This window comes from Diabrotica virgifera, chromosome 7 (assembly GCF_917563875.1).
Source record: "Diabrotica virgifera virgifera chromosome 7, PGI_DIABVI_V3a".
Classification (NCBI taxonomy): domain Eukaryota; kingdom Metazoa; phylum Arthropoda; class Insecta; order Coleoptera; family Chrysomelidae; genus Diabrotica; species Diabrotica virgifera.
The window spans coordinates 6,892,898-6,911,909 of NC_065449.1; the positions used below are offsets into that span (position 1 = coordinate 6,892,898).

Sequence of the window (19,012 nt, forward strand, 5' to 3'; positions counted from 1 at the left end):
CATCATTAAAATATTATTGTAAAGACATAATTGTAAGTTAATGTTAAAATCCTTTTTGAAACCTTTTGAAATAGTTAAAAATAAAAGATTTACGGAATGATATTTGACAGGTGACATAGTTGTTGTTATTTTCAATAATTAAGTACTACGAGGAGTAGTCAGTAATTCTTTAATGTAAACATTGTTCCCTGAATGAATATAAATTTTTGTTTTAATGCAAATGCTATAATATATGTCATAATTAGGTCAGTCAGTCAGTTATACAAGTCATAATTAAGTCAGATATCAAATCCTCAATGCAATAATATTATTGTTTATCTTTTGGTGCACCATAACCTATGTTCAGAAAAGTAGATGTATTTTTTTTTTTACAGGTAATCTTTTATGTAATCTGAAAGTTTTGTTATGTCAAGGAATAATTTTTCAATAAATGCCATAACTGTGTATTTTGTCCTGTTTATTTACCGCTAACCTATTGGCAAAATTTTAACCACAAACTTTAAAAGCTTTTTAGAGTCAAATTTTAAGATGTTGGATGATCATAGAAAGTAAAACTCCTGGTAAGGCGCCCTAACAAAATATAGCCAGGATTTATATTTAACACCCCAGGATATCTGTAAGTACCCTTGTTTAAATTTTTGATAGTAGTAAATATTCCCTAATCCCTAACTTCTTCTTAACGAACTCACAACCTTAGCTCTCCAACCAAAACACGAGCCGCCGTAGCAAAGTAGTTTTTAGAAATATCCCCTAGTTTTCTCGACCCTTTTGTATTTAAGCAGTATCTAAATTTTCCAAGCTTTTATCTTCCCCCTTATTTCTAAGTGCTACAAAATGTCGCCCTAGAACGTGGGGCCGATTCATTTTTCTGCCTCTTTCAGTGTCCAGTTGTGCGCTACAAAATAGCACCCTCAGACGTGAGGCCAGTCTCTTTTCACCCCCCAGTCATATCGTTAAGTTGTTCCCAAGCAGTTTACATTTTTTTAGTTAGTCCCAACTGTTTTTCAACTTAATTTCCTCTCCTTGCCCCAGATTTGAGACCGATTCTACTATCACAACCAGTATCGCAACATAGTTTAGCCCAAGAGCCCCTACATTTTTTTAGAACGTTACGAAGTGGTATAAAATTTTCAATAGGATGTGTAAATATGTACTCATAGTAGTGTATTAACATTGTTTTTATGTATGTACTTATAGTAGATGTTAATACAGTACCCATGGTGAAAGCAATATTTAAATTTTTTTTTAAAAAAGTATTGATTGTATAGACAAGTAGTCTATATAAGTAGCGTTGAACATTCCAATATTGAAACTATTGATAAAGTATAACATTTTAGTTGTATTTGTGCATTTATTCATAATTGATTAACAATTTTTTACAGAATAACTTGTTTTTGTGATTTTTTTGTTCGTCATTTGAGTATATGTGTATAGTCTGTGTAGTTTCCGTTTGAGTTTTTAGTCCCAATGTTGTCTAGTTGTCCCATTATTTTTTTTCTCAACTAATCTAGCTTTGTCAGTGTCATAAAGATACCAAAGGTTAGTTGGAGTCTGCCTGTGAAGTAGTTTGAGTGTATCCGTGAAGTAAAGTAGTTAGTCAGTCCAATTACTATTTGTCTTTCCCTTCTTGTACCAGAATAGATCACAAGTGTAATACTCGTGATAAAGGAAGTGTGCTTAGTTGTCTAGGAACACTCCCATTAGTTATCGGAACAAGAACCGTTGTTGGTGTTATCCCGTGTAAGCTCATTCGAGAAGCAAGTTTCAATATTATTTGTGTTTGTCTATCCCTGTTTTGTCTGAAAATATTTGAGTCTGTTGTTTCCTGTTTGTTTTGTGTACCCTTGTGTTATTCCCTGTTAGTCCGTGTCAGTGGTGGAGTGTGAATTTTTTGACCAATAGTTTATTGACCCCTCTTTTGTTTATTGAGTGATTGCAGACCAAGAGCAGAAGTTGCAACAAAGTCAGTGAGGTTAGGATCTGGCTGCGTGAGAGTGCAAGTGAGGTTTGTGTTCGTTTGATAAATAGAAACGGTTTTTTGTCCGAAAGTCATACTTTCTACTATTCCCTTTGGTCTTTCCCCTGTGTGTTGTTTTCACCCCAGTTTTAAAAATGAAGTCTACCCAAGTTAATGATCTGAAAACCGATGAGTTATCTTATGAACTTTTCATAAGAGGTTTTAATGTCCAAAATAGGACTGTTGAAGAAAAACGTAAGTTGTTGAGAGGTCAGTTAAGTAAAGAGACCATCTCATCTTCCATTAATTTGACTAAAAATGTAGTCGATCCTGATCAAGAGTTACCTACAATCCAGTCAATATTAGCAGATTTGCAAAGTATTGCGCGGGCAATGAGTGCACAGTCATCAAAGGCTGACTTTGCTCGTTTCAAAACAAGGTCCAGTCATCTGGATTTCAGATTGGAAAATTTCCCTGATAATGTAGAAGAAGCTATAAAAGAAGTTATTGACAACTATAAGATGGATTTATTGATGTTGACTGGAGATGTCTTAGAAAAGGAAGAGACATCTGACAATGTGTCCGTCCCATCGACTAGTGGTACAACTTCAGTCCCCGTTGCCCCTATTAGTTCAGTTTCAGCCCCTATTATACAAATTTCAACTCCTGTTAGAGTTTCTGATTTAAATATCAAATTTAATGGTGAGAGTAAAGCCCTTCCCACATTTTTAGAAAAAGTAAGAGATTCTGCTAGATCCAGAAATATTTCTGATGATGTCCTGTTTAGATCAGCTTTTGAGTTATTCGACGGAAACGCTGCTATTTGGTATAGGAGTGTTGGAAATACAGTTAACAGTTGGAATGAGTTGGTAACCCTTCTCAAAACTGCTTTCCTACCCCCAGATTATAATGATAATCTCCTTGATGAAATTAAAGGTCGAAAACAAAAAAAGTCTGAGTCAATCACTATTTATTCCGCAATCATGGAGAATCTCTTTAAACGTTTAGAAGAGTACCCATCTGAAGCCCAACGAGTAAAGATTTTAAGAAAAAATATTTTGGTGGATTATATTCCACTCGTAGCCCTTCAAGATTTTCCCACTGTCGAAATGTTAGTCATAACTGTTAAACGTTTGGAGCAAAATGTTTTGCCCCTGCTTCAAACTACAAAAGGTCTTGCTGGTATTTCATTAGAGGATTCAGAAAAACCCCAAGAGAAGCTTCAGGTACTTGATAAACAAGACAAGCCTGATAACCCCAAAGGAGACAAACGAGAAAAGCAAGATCGTCCCTTTAAGAAATCCAAGTCTACGCAGAGAAATGAGAGACCCAATCCTCCAGTAGATACTGATGAAAGACATCAGTCTTCTTCTTCTTATCCACCCCACAGAAATCAGTCTTCTTATCCACCTCCATTGATGCAATCCCCTCCCTATCGACCGTATGGAAATCAGTCTTCTTCTTATCAACCTCATTCAATGCAACCCCCTCCACAACCCTACCAAACACATGACAACCCTAGAAAAATTATTTTTTGTTTTACTTGTGGTAAGCCCAACCACATTTCTCGCAATTGTACAAACAGAGAAATGTCTTGTTCTCGTTGTGGTAATAAAGGAGTGAGAACGTCCTCCTGTATGTGTCAAAAAAAACTAGGTAGTGTGCAGCCAGTCGGCAGTTGCACTCCATATAGAGTTAAGCCCGACAAATTCCCCCAAAACATACTTAACCCTCTTTTTGAAAAGAAAGGTTGTGACAGTCGTCCTCATGTTAGTATTTCTATCTTTTCTAAAAACTTTGTCGCCCTCTTAGACAGTGGTTGCACCACATCCGTAGTAGGTGCCGCTGGAGTTAAATTTTTGGATTCCCAAGGAATTAAATATAATTCTACCCCCTGTAAACACGTCTGCTTAGCAGATGGTTCTCAAAAATCAGTTGTTGGTACTATTGATCTTCCAATTGAGGCTGATGGTGTTTCCCAAGTAGTCAAATTTCTTGTCGTACCCTCCGTTCCCCATAGTTTTATTTTGGGAAGTAACTTTATGCATAAATTTTCAGTGTTCTTGAATTTTAGAGATGGAACATGGCATTCTTCCCAAAAGGAAGAGAAAACAGAAACTTTGTATTCTGTAGACTCATTTTCCCCCACTGAAAAAAATTTAGTAGATTCCACAGTCGCTTCTTTTGAGGAAATTTCTAGTTCCAACTACATTGGAAGAACCAATAAAATTGAAATGGTTATTGACACTGGTGATGCAAAGCCATTTAAGAAAAGACAATATCCTTTATCCCCATACATGAATAAAATACTACATGAAGAGTTAGACGATATGTTACGATTAGGAGTAATCGAACCAGCCCAATCCCCATGGTCAAGTCCCATATTATTAGTCAAGAAAAAGTCAGGTGAATATAGGTTCTGTTTTGATGGTCGTTCATTAAATGAAGTCACTGTTCATGATACATATCCTTTGCCCCAAATAGACAGAATTCTTTCGTTACTTAGAGGAGCTAAATGCATTAGTTCCATTGACTTAAGAAAAGCTTTTTGGCAAATCCCGCTGCATCCTGACTCTAGGAAAAAGACAGCCTTTAATGTTTCTGGTAGAGGTTCCTTTCAATTCACTTCTGTTCCTTTTGGTTTGTGTAATAGTGCACAGATTCAACAAAGATTAGTTGATGCTATCTTTGGCCCTGAATTTGAACCCTATATATTCTGTTATTTAGATGACATCATAGTGTGTACCCCATCTTTTGAAGAACATATCCGATTGTTGAAAATTATAAGAGATAAACTGAAAGAAGCAAACTTGACCATTAACATCGATAAGTGTGATTTTTTTAAATCTGAATTGAAGTATCTTGGTTATGTAGTTGGTAACAATTCCCTTAAAGCAGATCCTGAAAAAATCTTAGCTATGGTTAATTATCCCAGGCCATCTAATTCTACTGAAATTAAAAGATTTATAGGTATGTGTTCCTGGTATCGTCGTTTCATTAGAGATTTTTCCAGTTTAGCCTCCCCTATTAATGACCTCCTTAAAGGTCATAGAAAGAAAAAACAACCAGTAGTTTGGACTAGTGAAGCTGAAAAAGCTTTTTTGAAAATTAAAGAACTCCTAATTTCTGCCCCTATCTTAGCCCAACCCAATTTCGAACTTCCCTTTGTTGTGCAATGTGATGCATCTGACACTGGTCTTGGTGGTGTCTTGACTCAAACTATTGATGGTGAAGAAAAAGTTATAGCTTATGCAAGTAGGTCCCTTTCCCGAGCTGAAAGAAATTATTCAGTTACAGAGCGAGAATGTCTCGCAGTGATCTTCGCTATCGAGAAATTTCGAGGTTATATTGAAGGAGTTAAGTTTTCGGTCATTACTGACCACCATTCACTTCTCTGGTTGAATAAACTGTCCAATCCTACAGGCAAATTAGCCAGGTGGGCTATGCGCCTAAGACAACATACTTTCGATTTGATTCATAGAAAAGGAACATCCCATTTAGTCCCTGATGCTTTATCTCGAGCTCATACCAATGATACACCCAAAGATGCCCAAAAAGTTGATTATCTAGAAATAGATCTTGACAGAATAGACCCTTGGTTCGATGATTTAAGATCAAAGATACTCCGTTCCCCTGGTGATTTTCCACAATGGAAAGTGGAAAATGATTTCATTTACAAGTATGCCCCATCCCCCAATTCTTTCAAGACTAATGATATTGAATGGAAAATTTTAGTTCCCAAACCCCAAAGATTAGAAGTAATGCAATCTTGTCATGAGCCACCTACGTGTGCTCACTTTGGATTCTATAAAACTTTGTCCCGTATTCAAGAAAGGTACTATTGGCCCAAAATGCGTTGTGATGTGCTTAAGTTTGTCAGATCATGTAAAGTTTGTGGTGCTCAGAAAACACCAAATCATGCTCCTTTAGGTAAAATGGGTAAGCAGAGAGAAGCCCAATTCCCCTGGCAAATAGTTGCCATTGATCTGATAGGTCCCTTTGTTCGTTCTAAAAAAGGTTATACATGGTTATTAGTGGTTGCTGATTGGTTTAGTAAATATACCTTAGTCCATCCTTTGAGGAAGGCTACGGCTAAGAGTATTACTGAATTTTTGGAAGATAATGTCTTCCTGATGTTTGGTGTTCCCCAGTATGTGATTTGTGATAATGCCTCAAATCTGAACAACCCTCTTCTAATTAATCTCTGTAGTAGGTATAATGTTCAGAAAGTATGGTTTAGCCCCGTGTATGCACCACAATGTAATTTTGTGGAGAGAAATAATAAAACCATTGGAACAGCAATCCGTATGTATATAAAAGACCACGTAGACTGGGACAAGAATTTAGCAAAGATCAGACAAGCTATTAATACCGCAAAGCACGAAGTAACTGGATACACCCCAGCTTTCCTTAATTATGGCCGTCATGTTCCCCTGAGTGGAAACTACTATGGTGTTGATCAAAACGATCAACGGAAGCAAGATCTAGAAATTATTCCTGGTAACCGTGATATGTATGCTTCAGAAGTAAAAGGATTAAGTCAAGTCTTCGAAAAGGTCAGGGCTAATCTTCGAAAAGGATATGAACGTAACGCTAGAAGTTACAACTTACGAAGAAGAGAAGTCCAATTCCAAGTAGGAGATAGAGTATGGAAAAGGAATAAAGTCCTGTCTAATGCTGCTAACAAGTTTATGTCTAAACTAGCACCGAGGTACATTGAAGCTACAGTCCGTGAAAAGTTGTCACCAGTGGTGTATCGTCTATCTGATTTAAATGGTTCTGATCTTGGTAAATGGCATGTTAAAGACTTAAAACCTTTTGTATGTGATGAAGATAATATGTCATCCCCTTAGTCCTGATCCCCTATTCCATGTTCCCCCTGTATTGTTCTTCAGTTCCTTTAGTCTTGATAAGAAGTTGATATTCTCTTTGATTTTGGTATGTCGTCTTTTGGTCCCTGTTGTTGTCGTATACCCCCTTGTATGAATTTGTTGTGATTTGGCCCTTGTTGTTGTTGTATCCCCTTTGTTAGTCTTCTTTTATTTTAGTCTAGTTGTTGAAGTGAGTATATTCCCTGTGAGACGTTTAACATAAAGTTACCGATCTCGACTTGAGACAAATGTTAAGATTACGTTGTCTCATTGAGGTATTTAGAATGGAGATTCTAAATCCTCATTTTTGCTGAACCGTTGCCAACAAAATTCCCTGAAACTCGCTAGGCGTTTAGTGGAGTTTAGGCAGATGTCTATCTGCCGAGCCTAGAGCTCAAATGATTTGTTTAGTTTTTGAGAACCGCTCGCGGTTAGGCAACGAGGTGACAAGGCTGTGCCTGCCCTGATATTTCACTTGTGTTACTGTTGTGGATGTCAGCGAGGTCCACACAGGGCACAATGTTAGCTTCTTCCCCAAGGCACAGAAACTCTTGTCACCTACAGTTCATTTTAGAGTCATTACACATTTCAGTCTACTCGACTTTAAAGAGTCTGGCGATTGATGGTACGCTAGCCCAATCCCTAACGTTTGTTTGTTTAATTTAATCCCCACTAGCCATCATCTAAAAAAAATTTTGATGTGATTGTTTAGCCTCACTCAAGGAGTCATGGTTGATTTTTGTCTGGTTTATCGAAAACTGGATAGCTATCCGAGCTTTCTCTTTTCGGAGGAGGCTGTGTAGCGTTTAAAAAACCAGTGAAAATATGATCTTTAGATTTGTATAGATTTTACAATCCCTCTCTAAGAAGTCCAAATTTTTTTATTCAGTTTTTTACTTAAATTCAGATTGCAAGGAATTTTCTAAAACCGCACCTGTATACATCTACGAAGTATTCCGCAACATTTCAATGTGTTACAAGATTCCTGTTTATTTGAGACGCAAAAACAGAATTTGTAAGAAGTTTTGACAAAAGTACAGTTCTAATGCGTTGATGAACTTTCTAGAATAAATGTTGAAAATCAATTTGATTGGTTTGTTTGAATTTGGTACAAAGATCGAAGCTCGTAATTGGCTCTGAAGAACGGAAGCCGGAAATTGCGTAGTGACAGGATCAAGGAATTTTGGCAGGAGACGGAGAAGAAAGCAGGCATTCTTACAATGGTAGTGAATCAGTAAACATCGATAGTGAGTTACCGGCTTTTTTGTGACGCAAAAAGAATTTCCAAGTAAATGGGATCTATCAAAGTTCTTCTGTGTTGTTGTTAAGTAGGTGTACCATCAGTTTGATGGTGTAGCAGTTCCTTTTTTGATGGTAAAAGTGTAATATACGCTTTGTAAAAATACTGCGTATGTATTTATGAAAGCCGGCATAGTACTAATATCGTAGTGATGAATTAAACCCAAGCCTCCCGTCTCCTGGATTAGAAAACCTATTTCCCGAGGTAAATAAGCAAATTTCTTTTGTTTTATGGTATTTTCATGGTATAATGGTATATGGTGCAATCAGTAATTTTCCATTGACATTTTCCCCTTCGAGTGACGTATGAACTACGTACGTGCTGTCAAGTGTCATGTCAAGTTTCACAATGGTGAAGTTTTGAATTTTAAGGTATAGTGACTTTTAATAATTATAAAATTCTCAAACTAATAACGTTAATTTCTTTCAACATAAAAAAAATAAATCTTTTTGGAACTTAAAATACAAAGATGAAAAAGTAAATTGTTGAACAGAACAAAGAATAATTTTGCTTCCATCATTAAAATATTATTGTAAAGACATAATTGTAAGTTAATGTTAAAATCCTTTTTGAAACCTTTTGAAATAGTTAAAAATAAAAGATTTACGGAATGATATTTGACAGGTGACATAGTTGTTGTTATTTTCAATAATTAAGTACTACGAGGAGTAGTCAGTAATTCTTTAATGTAAACATTGTTCCCTGAATGAATATAAATTTTTGTTTTAATGCAAATGCTATAATATATGTCATAATTAGGTCAGTCAGTCAGTTATACAAGTCATAATTAAGTCAGATATCAAATCCTCAATGCAATAATATTATTGTTTATCTTTTGGTGCACCATAACCTATGTTCAGAAAAGTAGATGTATTTTTTTTTTACAGGTAATCTTTTATGTAATCTGAAAGTTTTGTTATGTCAAGGAATAATTTTTCAATAAATGCCATAACTGTGTATTTTGTCCTGTTTATTTACCGCTAACCTATTGGCAAAATTTTAACCACAAACTTTAAAAGCTTTTTAGAGTCAAATTTTAAGATGTTGGATGATCATAGAAAGTAAAACTCCTGGTAAGGCGCCCTAACAAAATATAGCCAGGATTTATATTTAACACCCCAGGATATCTGTAAGTACCCTTGTTTAAATTTTTGATAGTAGTAAATATTCCCTAATCCCTAACTTCTTCTTAACGAACTCACAACCTTAGCTCTCCAACCAAAACACGAGCCGCCGTAGCAAAGTAGTTTTTAGAAATATCCCCTAGTTTTCTCGACCCTTTTGTATTTAAGCAGTATCTAAATTTTCCAAGCTTTTATCTTCCCCCTTATTTCTAAGTGCTACAAGAGATAATTTTGAACATCTTATGTAATTAAATATTAAAAATATTTTATTAAAAGTAGCTTCTAATTTTTTCAAACATGTTTTTTTGCAAAATGTATTACTGATAAATTATGTTTCGTTCTTTATTTGTTACATTGTTACATTTACATACAAAAGTAGTGTTTAATTGTCTTCACAGAATTTTGTGTTTGTGTGTTTTTTTGTAAAATTTATTACTAATTTTCTTTGTTTATTTATTGCATTTACATAAAAAGATAGTTTTTAATTGTTTCAAAAAATGTTGCATGTAGTGGTTGTGTTTTTGTTTGTAAAATGTATTACTAATAAATTATTTTTATTTCTTTATTTGCTACAGTGTTACATTGATTACCGGATTGATAATCGGTAATCTTCAATTGTCAATTCAGTCATGGCTTACTTAAAATTTAGATAAATTTAAACACCTAAAATAATTTGCTCTGAAAAATGAAAATATCTCGAAAACTAATAAATTTGGGCATAGGGAATGTGATATAAAAATTAAAGTACGTTAATGTTACTTTTCAATAATGATATAAAATACAGGGTATTCCATTTAACATTACTGAGAAAATAATGTACTTGCGTTTTGACTCACCCTGTATTTGATATAAAGAAAATAATTATTAAAAATTTTGACAATAAATAAAAAAATATGGCAATAATAAACCATTGCTGTTGTGCTTATTTTTATTTATACAGGGAGTTGAACTTGTTACGATTTTCATACAAAATTGGTTATAACTTTGTAAATACCCTGTATAACATTACAAACATTTATATTTTTGTGATGGAGAAGTTACCAGGATTTCGAATATACAATAAAATATAGGGTGTTCTATTAAAAAAAAAACAAAAGTTAGGTCTGCCACTGTGTTATCGAACACCCTGTAACATTCTAACTAATTTTGTAATGTGAAGCTCAAAGGTGGCTAAAATTCTTGTTATTAACTTTTATTGCTATCTATTACTATACGCTGTGAGCTCGTAGGTAGAGGGGATAATTAAAAATTTGCGAGTGCCAGTAGTGACAAGTTTGTAAACTTTTACTGGAAATTTGCTTTTTGACGAAAAGCTACACGAAAGTTGTTGTATTAAAGAATGTCAAAATACTGGTTACAATAGTAATTGTGTAGTCTACAACTTTCCTGTCGCTAAGCATAAGGTGATTCAACGACAAAAATGGATTGATGCAATTAGAAAAAAGTAAGTAAACAAAATTTTAATTTTAAAACGGTAGAAAAATTTGAGCTAAAGGATCAGTTAGCACACTCTCGAATTTTGACGGTTACAATTTTACAATCCAATCCTGAAATAATTTGAATGCGTGAAGATAACGACCAATCACAGCAAACGTAGGATGCCGTTAACTGTCATTCATAAGTTAATATTTAAGAAGTATTATACTATAATTATATTAAATTATTATACTTTTTTGCAGAATAAATTTTTTCTTATATTAGTTGTCAACACAAACGTCAAAACGATAAGCAAAATCTTAAAAATAATCATAATGAATAATAAATTATGTACTTACTGCTATTAATTATCGATTACAATCCAATTACTTCTTTACGTTGTAAATATTACACGATAAGAATTAAATAATAAGTTTGAAACAACTATTATTTGCTTTTCTACTGTCCTCTTTAAAATTCCGGCCGAAATAGGAACACTAGTCAACCGTTAGATGGCGATAGCAGCCATATCAGCGAAACTCACAGAGTATAGTCAACACTTTTTTCTTTCCAGAAAATTTCCGGTAAAAGTTATACTAGTAATCCTGTAGGTAGGTGGCGATACCAGCGAAGCTCGGAGCGGATAGCGGAGCTATTGAGCTTTACCCTACTAATCAATCACCCTGTATACAACCACACATTCCAAATTCGAGATGTAAACCAACACCCGTAAATAACAACCTTAATAAGACTGAGATTTGGTCATGCTTGTTATCCTACTCATCTTGCTAAAATCAAAATTTACAATTCAGACTTATGTGAAACATGTCAAGAACAAGGAGATCTTAATCATATCTTTTTTAACTGTTCCAAATATATTCAGCATTCAGGAACTCTTTTAAACAACTTGCAAACGCTGCAAATATTTCCTCCGTACCAAATAAATAACCTATGGGCTACTAATGACAAAAGAGTATATTATGATTGTCTAATCAAATTTATACATAGTACAAATGTATGTCTGTAGTCAATCTTAGCTAATCTCGTTAACCTTTTTTTTGACCCAATTGTTTATTTACCCTCCTTTTCCCTATTTATACGCTGTGAGCTCGTACGTAGAGGGGATATTTATAAATTCGCGAGCGCCAGTAGTGGCAAGTCTGTAAACGTTTACCGGAAATTTGACATAAATGTCAAAGTGATTAATTTAAAATTAAAATTAAAAACATTAATTATAAAAAATATTAGTTGGTCAAAGCTGTGGTATATATTTTTACCTTAAATATACTTACGGTTTAAATACTGAATTTACGTTTTTTTAATGTTCCGTAATATGTAATTATAAATAAATGTAGTAATCTTAACGCCATCTACGTGATAATTGTGAAAGTATCCGAAGTAAGAAATTAATATTTCATCAATAGAACGTCAAAATGATTAGCAAAATCTTAAAAAAATCTATTATAATTTAATTACTTTTTAGCGTTGTAAATATTAAGCGATAACAGTTAAATAATAAATTTAAAAATTACCGGTGAAAGTTGAATTAGTAATCCGCCAGGAGCGACACCAGCGAATCTCAGAGCGTATAGTAATGTCTTAAACACAATCTTGATAGGTTCCTGGTCGATATCGTTTTAGGAATTTTTAATAGGTTTTTTTCTTTTTTTCTTTTGCCTATAATGACCTGTTTGCAATAGTAGGTATAGATAGACACTTTTTTATTTAGTATTAAGTAAATTAGAATATTTTTTTTAAATAATTTGTGTTAGGTTTAATAGTTTTTTGTATTAGTATTAATTATTATTATCAAGTTTTATCTGGCTAAATAGCTAAGTGCTAAAGCAACAAATAATAAAAAAAATTCCCACGTTAGTGGGTGGACCTTACAATTGAAATGTATTACATTTCTTATTGCGCTCGAAATGGTAGTAAGTTCCTCCATTTCTTCCTCCATTTTTACCGATCATCTTCTACCAAGAACAAAAGGATTTATAATTAAGTGATTCGATTGTTAATTCGATTGAGTTTAGTAATAACTGAATAATAAATCAATTTTAACGTTGACCCCTTTATTTATTATATTATAAAATAATATTCTTACCTGTTACACATTCCACCTTCTCTGGAAAATCACATTCCAACGATTTGGGATTGAACAGTGTTCCCGGCGCACAGTTTTGGACGGTGCCTCTTCCTTTCCAACAGTTCAAGAACTGATTGCAAGAAGCTGAATAGATGAACTGCCCAGTTACTCCAGGTGGGCACTTGGTATATATTTCCAAAGCTTTGGACTCAATTTTCCTCTTAATAATCGTTCTGTTTGGTGTGTTAAATTGTCCGGCATCAATTTCTAAAATGTGATGATAATCGTTTTAGAGTTTTCTTTTAGAATTTTTAATAATTCAGTTAGATATAGATTAGATATTAAATGTAGATTAGAAGAAAAGAAAATGGATCGACCATACGTTAAGGAAAGATCCTAGTTATATCACATGACAAGAACTCGAATATCAACCCGAGGGGACAAGAAAGAGGGGAACACCAGATAATACCTGGAAGAAAACAGCAACCAGAGAAAACAAAAGAATCGGCTTAAGATGAGGGGAAGTGCAAAACAAAGCAATAAACAGAGAAGAATGGAAGGAACTGGTACGCAGATCAACCAAAGAATAAACACAAAGATGTGCTGAGCTGGCCACCTGCCGTCTTACACCACCGGCCAAGAGAGATATTAAATGAAACTAAAAAATATCGGCGACAAAAATAAAGCATACCTAACATAACAATATACAAATTGACAAGAAAAAAAATGGGAAAAATGTAGAATTCAAAGCAAATAAACCTCTTTTTCTAGTTTTACTTCTCTCTTGGTTATTTGAGTTAATTTATTTGATGTTAGTTCCGCTGTTTTAGAAGTTCTGTTAATTTCCATCATTACTTCATTCTACCAACATTGTTCTTCATCTTAACGTGTTTTTTCAAGTCATCTTGACGTTGGCTCATGATAACACTCTCTCTGTCTTGAGATATTCAAATCTTCATATCCCGGTCCATTCTATGATTTTCTTTAAGCACGATGCTTGTTTTCTAACAATTCTCCGGCGTCCTTAGATTTTAAGCATCATAATCAGTAGAAGAATCTCTTTCACTTGTCGCTTCTTCATTATTGAGGATCGTGCGTTCCTCCAATACTAATAACACATTTTCTCCATACCTATTCCAAAATGAATAACAGAAAGACGCAGAAACATAATATACAGAGTGGGCCAAACAAAAGAGTCCACCTCGATATTTGGCAGTATTTATTAGATTTTAAGGAAATAAAAAACAGGTCAATTTTTTATCTAAGGGGGACACATTTTTATGGTACATATATCTGTCATTTGTCAACCCCCCTCCCTTCCACTTCCACCACCACTTATTTCAAATAGGGAATAGGGGTCGTGTGCTAGCTCATTTGAAAAGTTATTCAATTCTCTATTCAGTAATATTAACATTGACATAATCATTTACACAGGGTGTCCAAGAAAAATTATTTTGAATTAAATTAATTGACAAAAAAGGAGAATGTACGTAATTTATTTAACTCAAAATACATTCTACTGCTGACAGAGAACAGAAAAAAATGTTGATTTGATTAATAAACATTGTTTGTTGCTTAAATTCAATATTCAACCTACTAAGAGGCAGATGGGTGGCAGCTTGAACATTGAAATTAATCGAAAAGCAATGACTATTTATCAAAAAACATATTTTTCTGTTTTGTGACAGCAGTAGAATGTATTTTGAATTAAATAAATTACATACATTCTTCTTTTTGTGTCAATTAATTTAATTAAAATATTTTTTTCTTGGACACCCTATATGAATAATTATATTAATGTTGATATTACTGAATATAGAATTGAATAACCTTTCAAATGAGCTAGCACACGACCCCTATTCCCTATTTAAAAATAAGGGGTGGGGGAAGTGGAAGGGAAGGGGTTGACAAATGACAGATGTATGTATCGTAAAAATGTGTCCCCCATAGATCAAAAATTGACCTGTTTTTTTATTTCCTTATAATCTAATAAATACTGCCAAATATCGAGGTGGACTCTTTTGTTTGGCCCACTCTGTATATGGTACAAACTGATAGAGTCGAAAAAAGCTGGACCAAAATTAAGTCTAATATATTAGCCTCAGCCAAGGAAGATCTTGGTGAAAAAATAGAAATAAAAATAAATCGTTCTCAAGACGAAGAAACCCATGAAATAGATGTTAACGAAGACACAAGAGGCATAAAATTATAAGATAATTACAAGATAATTACAAGACAATAAGAAACGAATACAACATGTACTTGTAAGAAGATTAGAAAATGATCACTGGGAACGTTTTTCGAAAGAAATGTAACATCATTTATATTGTCTGTAAAAGGAAATATTTCACTGTGTAACAGCTTTATGGCGCTTTATAATAGGTATACCTAAAAAATATATCAGCCTCATAAAAATTATGTTGAAGGGTTTAAAAGACGCAGTTAGAGTAGATGGAGAACTGACTCACCTATTTGACATCAATGTAGGAGTAAGACAGAGAGACTCACTAGCAACTATATCGTTCAACCTCGTTCTTCAAACAGTCATCAGAAAAACCAATATAACTGACCACATAAATACCAAAACATCATCATCATCATCAGCCTCTCTCAATCCATTGCTGTACATAGGCCTCCCCTGTTTATCTCCAAATGTTCTATCTTGTGCTTGCTGTACCCAGTTTTTTGTTGTCCTTCGTAAGTCATCTTGCCATCGTGTTGGTGGTCTTCCTCTGCTACGTTTATCGGCTCTTGGTCTCCATTCAACTAGTTTACGAGTCCATCTTCCGTCCTTCATTCTGGCAACGTGTCCAGCCCATTTCCATTTTTAGTTACAGCTTCTTTCAATGACGTCTATGACTTTTGGTCTTAGCTCGTAGATCTTCGTTTCTAATCCTGTCTCGCAGAGTGGACCCTATCATTGATCGCTCCATTCTTCTCTGCGCTACTCTTAGCTTTTGTACGTTTTTCTTTGTGAGCGATAAGGTTTCTGCACCATAGGTCATCACCGGTAGCACGCATTGGTCGAAAACTTTTTTCTTCATATTAGTTGGAATGTCACTCTTAAAAACGTTCCTAAGAGCTCCGTATGCTGCCCATCCTTGTATTATTCTTCTGGATACTTCGGTTGTTTGATTGTCCTTACCTATCTTACCTATCTTAATTTATATATACCAAAACACTGGAAAAAATACAATTTGGAAATACCAAAACACTGAAAATTATTGCATATACAGACGATGTACCTACCTATCATTAGTAGGACCAAGTCCAGGAACAAGAAGATGCGAAAACAGCAAAGAAAATATTGGCAACAAAAGAAGGTCCAGAAGGAGATGGTCAGATGGTTGGATGACGTGGAAGAAGACCTGAAAACTATGAATATAAGACAATAGAGAAGAAGGGGACAAGATAGATCCGAATGGAAGAACATAGCCAGACAAGAGAAGAAAAAGAAATATGACTATTAATACTTACTGGTATGGGATTGTGTTTGTAAAATATTCTGACGCTGTTGCCTCTGGTTGTTTCCTTGGATATTATATACAGGATAGACATGTTGTATGTCCTCGGTGTGAGTAAGGACATATTGGGCTCCTGGAATATCTGGTCTATTATGTACTACAACTCTGCTGTAGTTCTGAAGCATGTACGGGTTGGTATTTTTTCTAAACGTAGTTTTTATTCCTGATGAATACTGGGGACGGGGTTGTTCTTGCGTGGGGATGATTATCTACGGGAAAACATGGTAAAAATAAAGGTTATAACTTTTTAAATACCCTATATAACACAAAATAACTTTGTATTTTTGCATCGATGAGTATAGCGAATTTTAAATATAAAATTAAATACAGGGACTTTTATTTAAAGTCTATTTGTTTGCAACTAACAGATCATTACAAATTATACAAATTCAAATAATTTTCAAATAGAAGAGATACATATAGTTAAAAAAAGATCCCATGAAATTAAAAACTCTTAACATTAATATTAATAAGGAAAAAAGAGAAAGTTAAAATTAAGCAACAAAAATTTAACAAATAAATTTCTGCAACTTTAGCAACTTTATTACGTTAATTACTATTTTATTTGGGAATAAGCTACTTTATTTTGAAATAAAATTATTTGACTTTTATATTTCCACTTCGGAAATCGCTATCAAAATATAAAACATAAATATTAACAAATTTTCTTTTTGTTGCTTGTTAAAAAATTTTTCTAATAATTTAGTTTTATCTGACTCATTCATATTGACAATTCAGACATATATCACACATTCTAAAGTAGATGACCTGCAAGCAAGTGAAATGAAATACTTGAGGAAAGTGCTGGGTGTTAGAAGAACAGACAGAAGAAGAAACGAAGACATTAGACAAGAACTAGGAACGAAATCACTAAAGGATAAAGCAGAAGAAAATAATCTGAAATGGTGGGAATCTTGATCAGAATGAATCAAACTAGACAGGTGAAGAAGGTATGGGAAGCGAGAAAAATAGGAAAAGCCGTAGAGGACGACCAAGAAAAACATGGAACAATAGCATAAGCGAGATTCTCGAAGAAAGAGGAAAGACATGGAGTGAGGCGAAGGATCTTGCTAGAGACAGAAAAGAATGGCGTAAATTTTTAGAAAAAATTTATGAGAGCTTATACACCTCGACACCTTCGGGTTTTCGATTATGTATGTATATATTAAAGTAGATGACTTTAAATTAATATTATTTAGTTGCGTTCCTGGGACGACTTTATTGGAAGATAATTCATTCGACTACACGAAATCAACTTTAGCTTAAGAATATCCGCTAGAAAAATCATAGCATTTGATTTGTCTTTAAAAAGACAACCACAATAAAATTCTCATGTTAGTGATCCCACAGTAAATCACAAGGAAAGAACCAGAAAAAAACCTTATGGTACTGTCCCGACATGGTAAGTATTTGGTCATACATCAAGTTTACTCTCAAAATTAACACCAAAATATGATTTTATATGTATCTTATTTTAAAATATACAAAACCACATGATCTATTCTCGATATGTTGTTGACTTGCTAATCGTCTATTGATTTCTCTTTCTATTTATTTCCTTTTTTTATATAGGCAACCAGATCCTACTGCATTCTGCCGAGGAATTTTCGGCACAATTGGTTTCATTTAAATAATTAGAGCCGCTTCTTTGAGTTTTCTCTTTTTACTATCTGTTTCTTTCAGGACTATACTTGAATCTTTCCACTTAACTCTATGTTCATTGTCCCTTGCGCGTTTACATATTTGAGATTTATCAAGGTAGGTATCCATACAAGGGTGATCCGCGCTCGGTGTAACAGTTCCACATAGTGGATAGGTTGGTGATCGCCGCTCGGTGCTCATCCTCTTCGATTCAACCGGTTTGCGGTTTATATGTAGGGGAGCGCATGCCGTATCCATTTGAGCAGCTACACCGAGCGCGGATCATCCTTGTATGGATACGTACCTTTAAATTCTCTATTCTTAATAGATCATTTACTGATGTTCACTTACAAACATTTAATGGTTTTGATGTTTCACCTAAATAAAAATGTTCGCATTCACAAGGTATTTTATAAGTACAATTCTTTGTTCTTTCTTGATCATTGGTAGGTTTAGTTTTAGATAAAATAGATCTTAATGTGTTTGTTGTTTTGAATATTGTTGAAATGTTGAATTTATTAGGTAGATTATCTTAGATATTTGTGGATCACTTACCCCTGTGCAAATTTGGGAGGTCCATATAACCCCGAAAAACAGGAAAAAAGTCCTGAAACGGTCTTTGTCACGCATGTTTACTAAAGAACTTCTCGTTTGTGATTGGAACTAACACATATTTACATTAAAAAGTTGGCAGTATCTTATCTTCTCTCGGAATAAAAGGTCAAGATGTAAATTGGTCAAACAGATTACTTACTTAATTTTTTCTCGGTAACTGCGTTGACTATATTAATACCGAATTGTTTGTTGAGTTTGAGAGTTGATATATTAAATAATAAAATATTTACAGCGAAAACTGATCCTTTTATCCAGGAAAAGAAACGTCATCATAAAATTAGGAATGTAGAGACTTCGAAATTGTAATAAAAGTTGTGTTAGAATTCATCAAAAACCAAATAATGTTGAATTATCTTTGGAAAATATACTATTACACCTCCGTGTTCCCTTCATTTCAAAACGCTGGACCCAAATCTAAGTATTCAAGCTTAAATACCGTGAAAATGATGCATTTTATAACATAAACTAACGAAACATT

At 34.0% G+C, this 19,012-nt stretch overlaps 1 protein-coding gene across 2 annotated transcripts in view; it reads right to left on the bottom strand.

The window, feature by feature from the left end:
• LOC114336349 (serine protease svh-1) overlaps nucleotides 1-18,639 on the bottom strand; it is a 55,606-nt gene extending 36,967 nt beyond the window's left edge. Inside the window, exons 1-3 of one of the 2 annotated variants that reach the window (XM_028286700.2) lie at nucleotides 18,475-18,639; nucleotides 16,232-16,487; nucleotides 12,773-13,021 (exon numbers count right to left, since the gene is read on the bottom strand). In XM_028286700.2, the coding sequence (XP_028142501.1) occupies nucleotides 12,773-13,021; nucleotides 16,232-16,487; nucleotides 18,475-18,549 (580 nt within the window). In that variant the 5' untranslated portion in view covers nucleotides 18,550-18,639. The remainder of the gene's footprint in view (nucleotides 1-12,772; nucleotides 13,022-16,231; nucleotides 16,488-18,474) is intronic. The other variant, XM_028286701.2, reaches the window with a different exon arrangement.
• Between the last annotated feature and the right edge of the window lie 373 nt (nucleotides 18,640-19,012).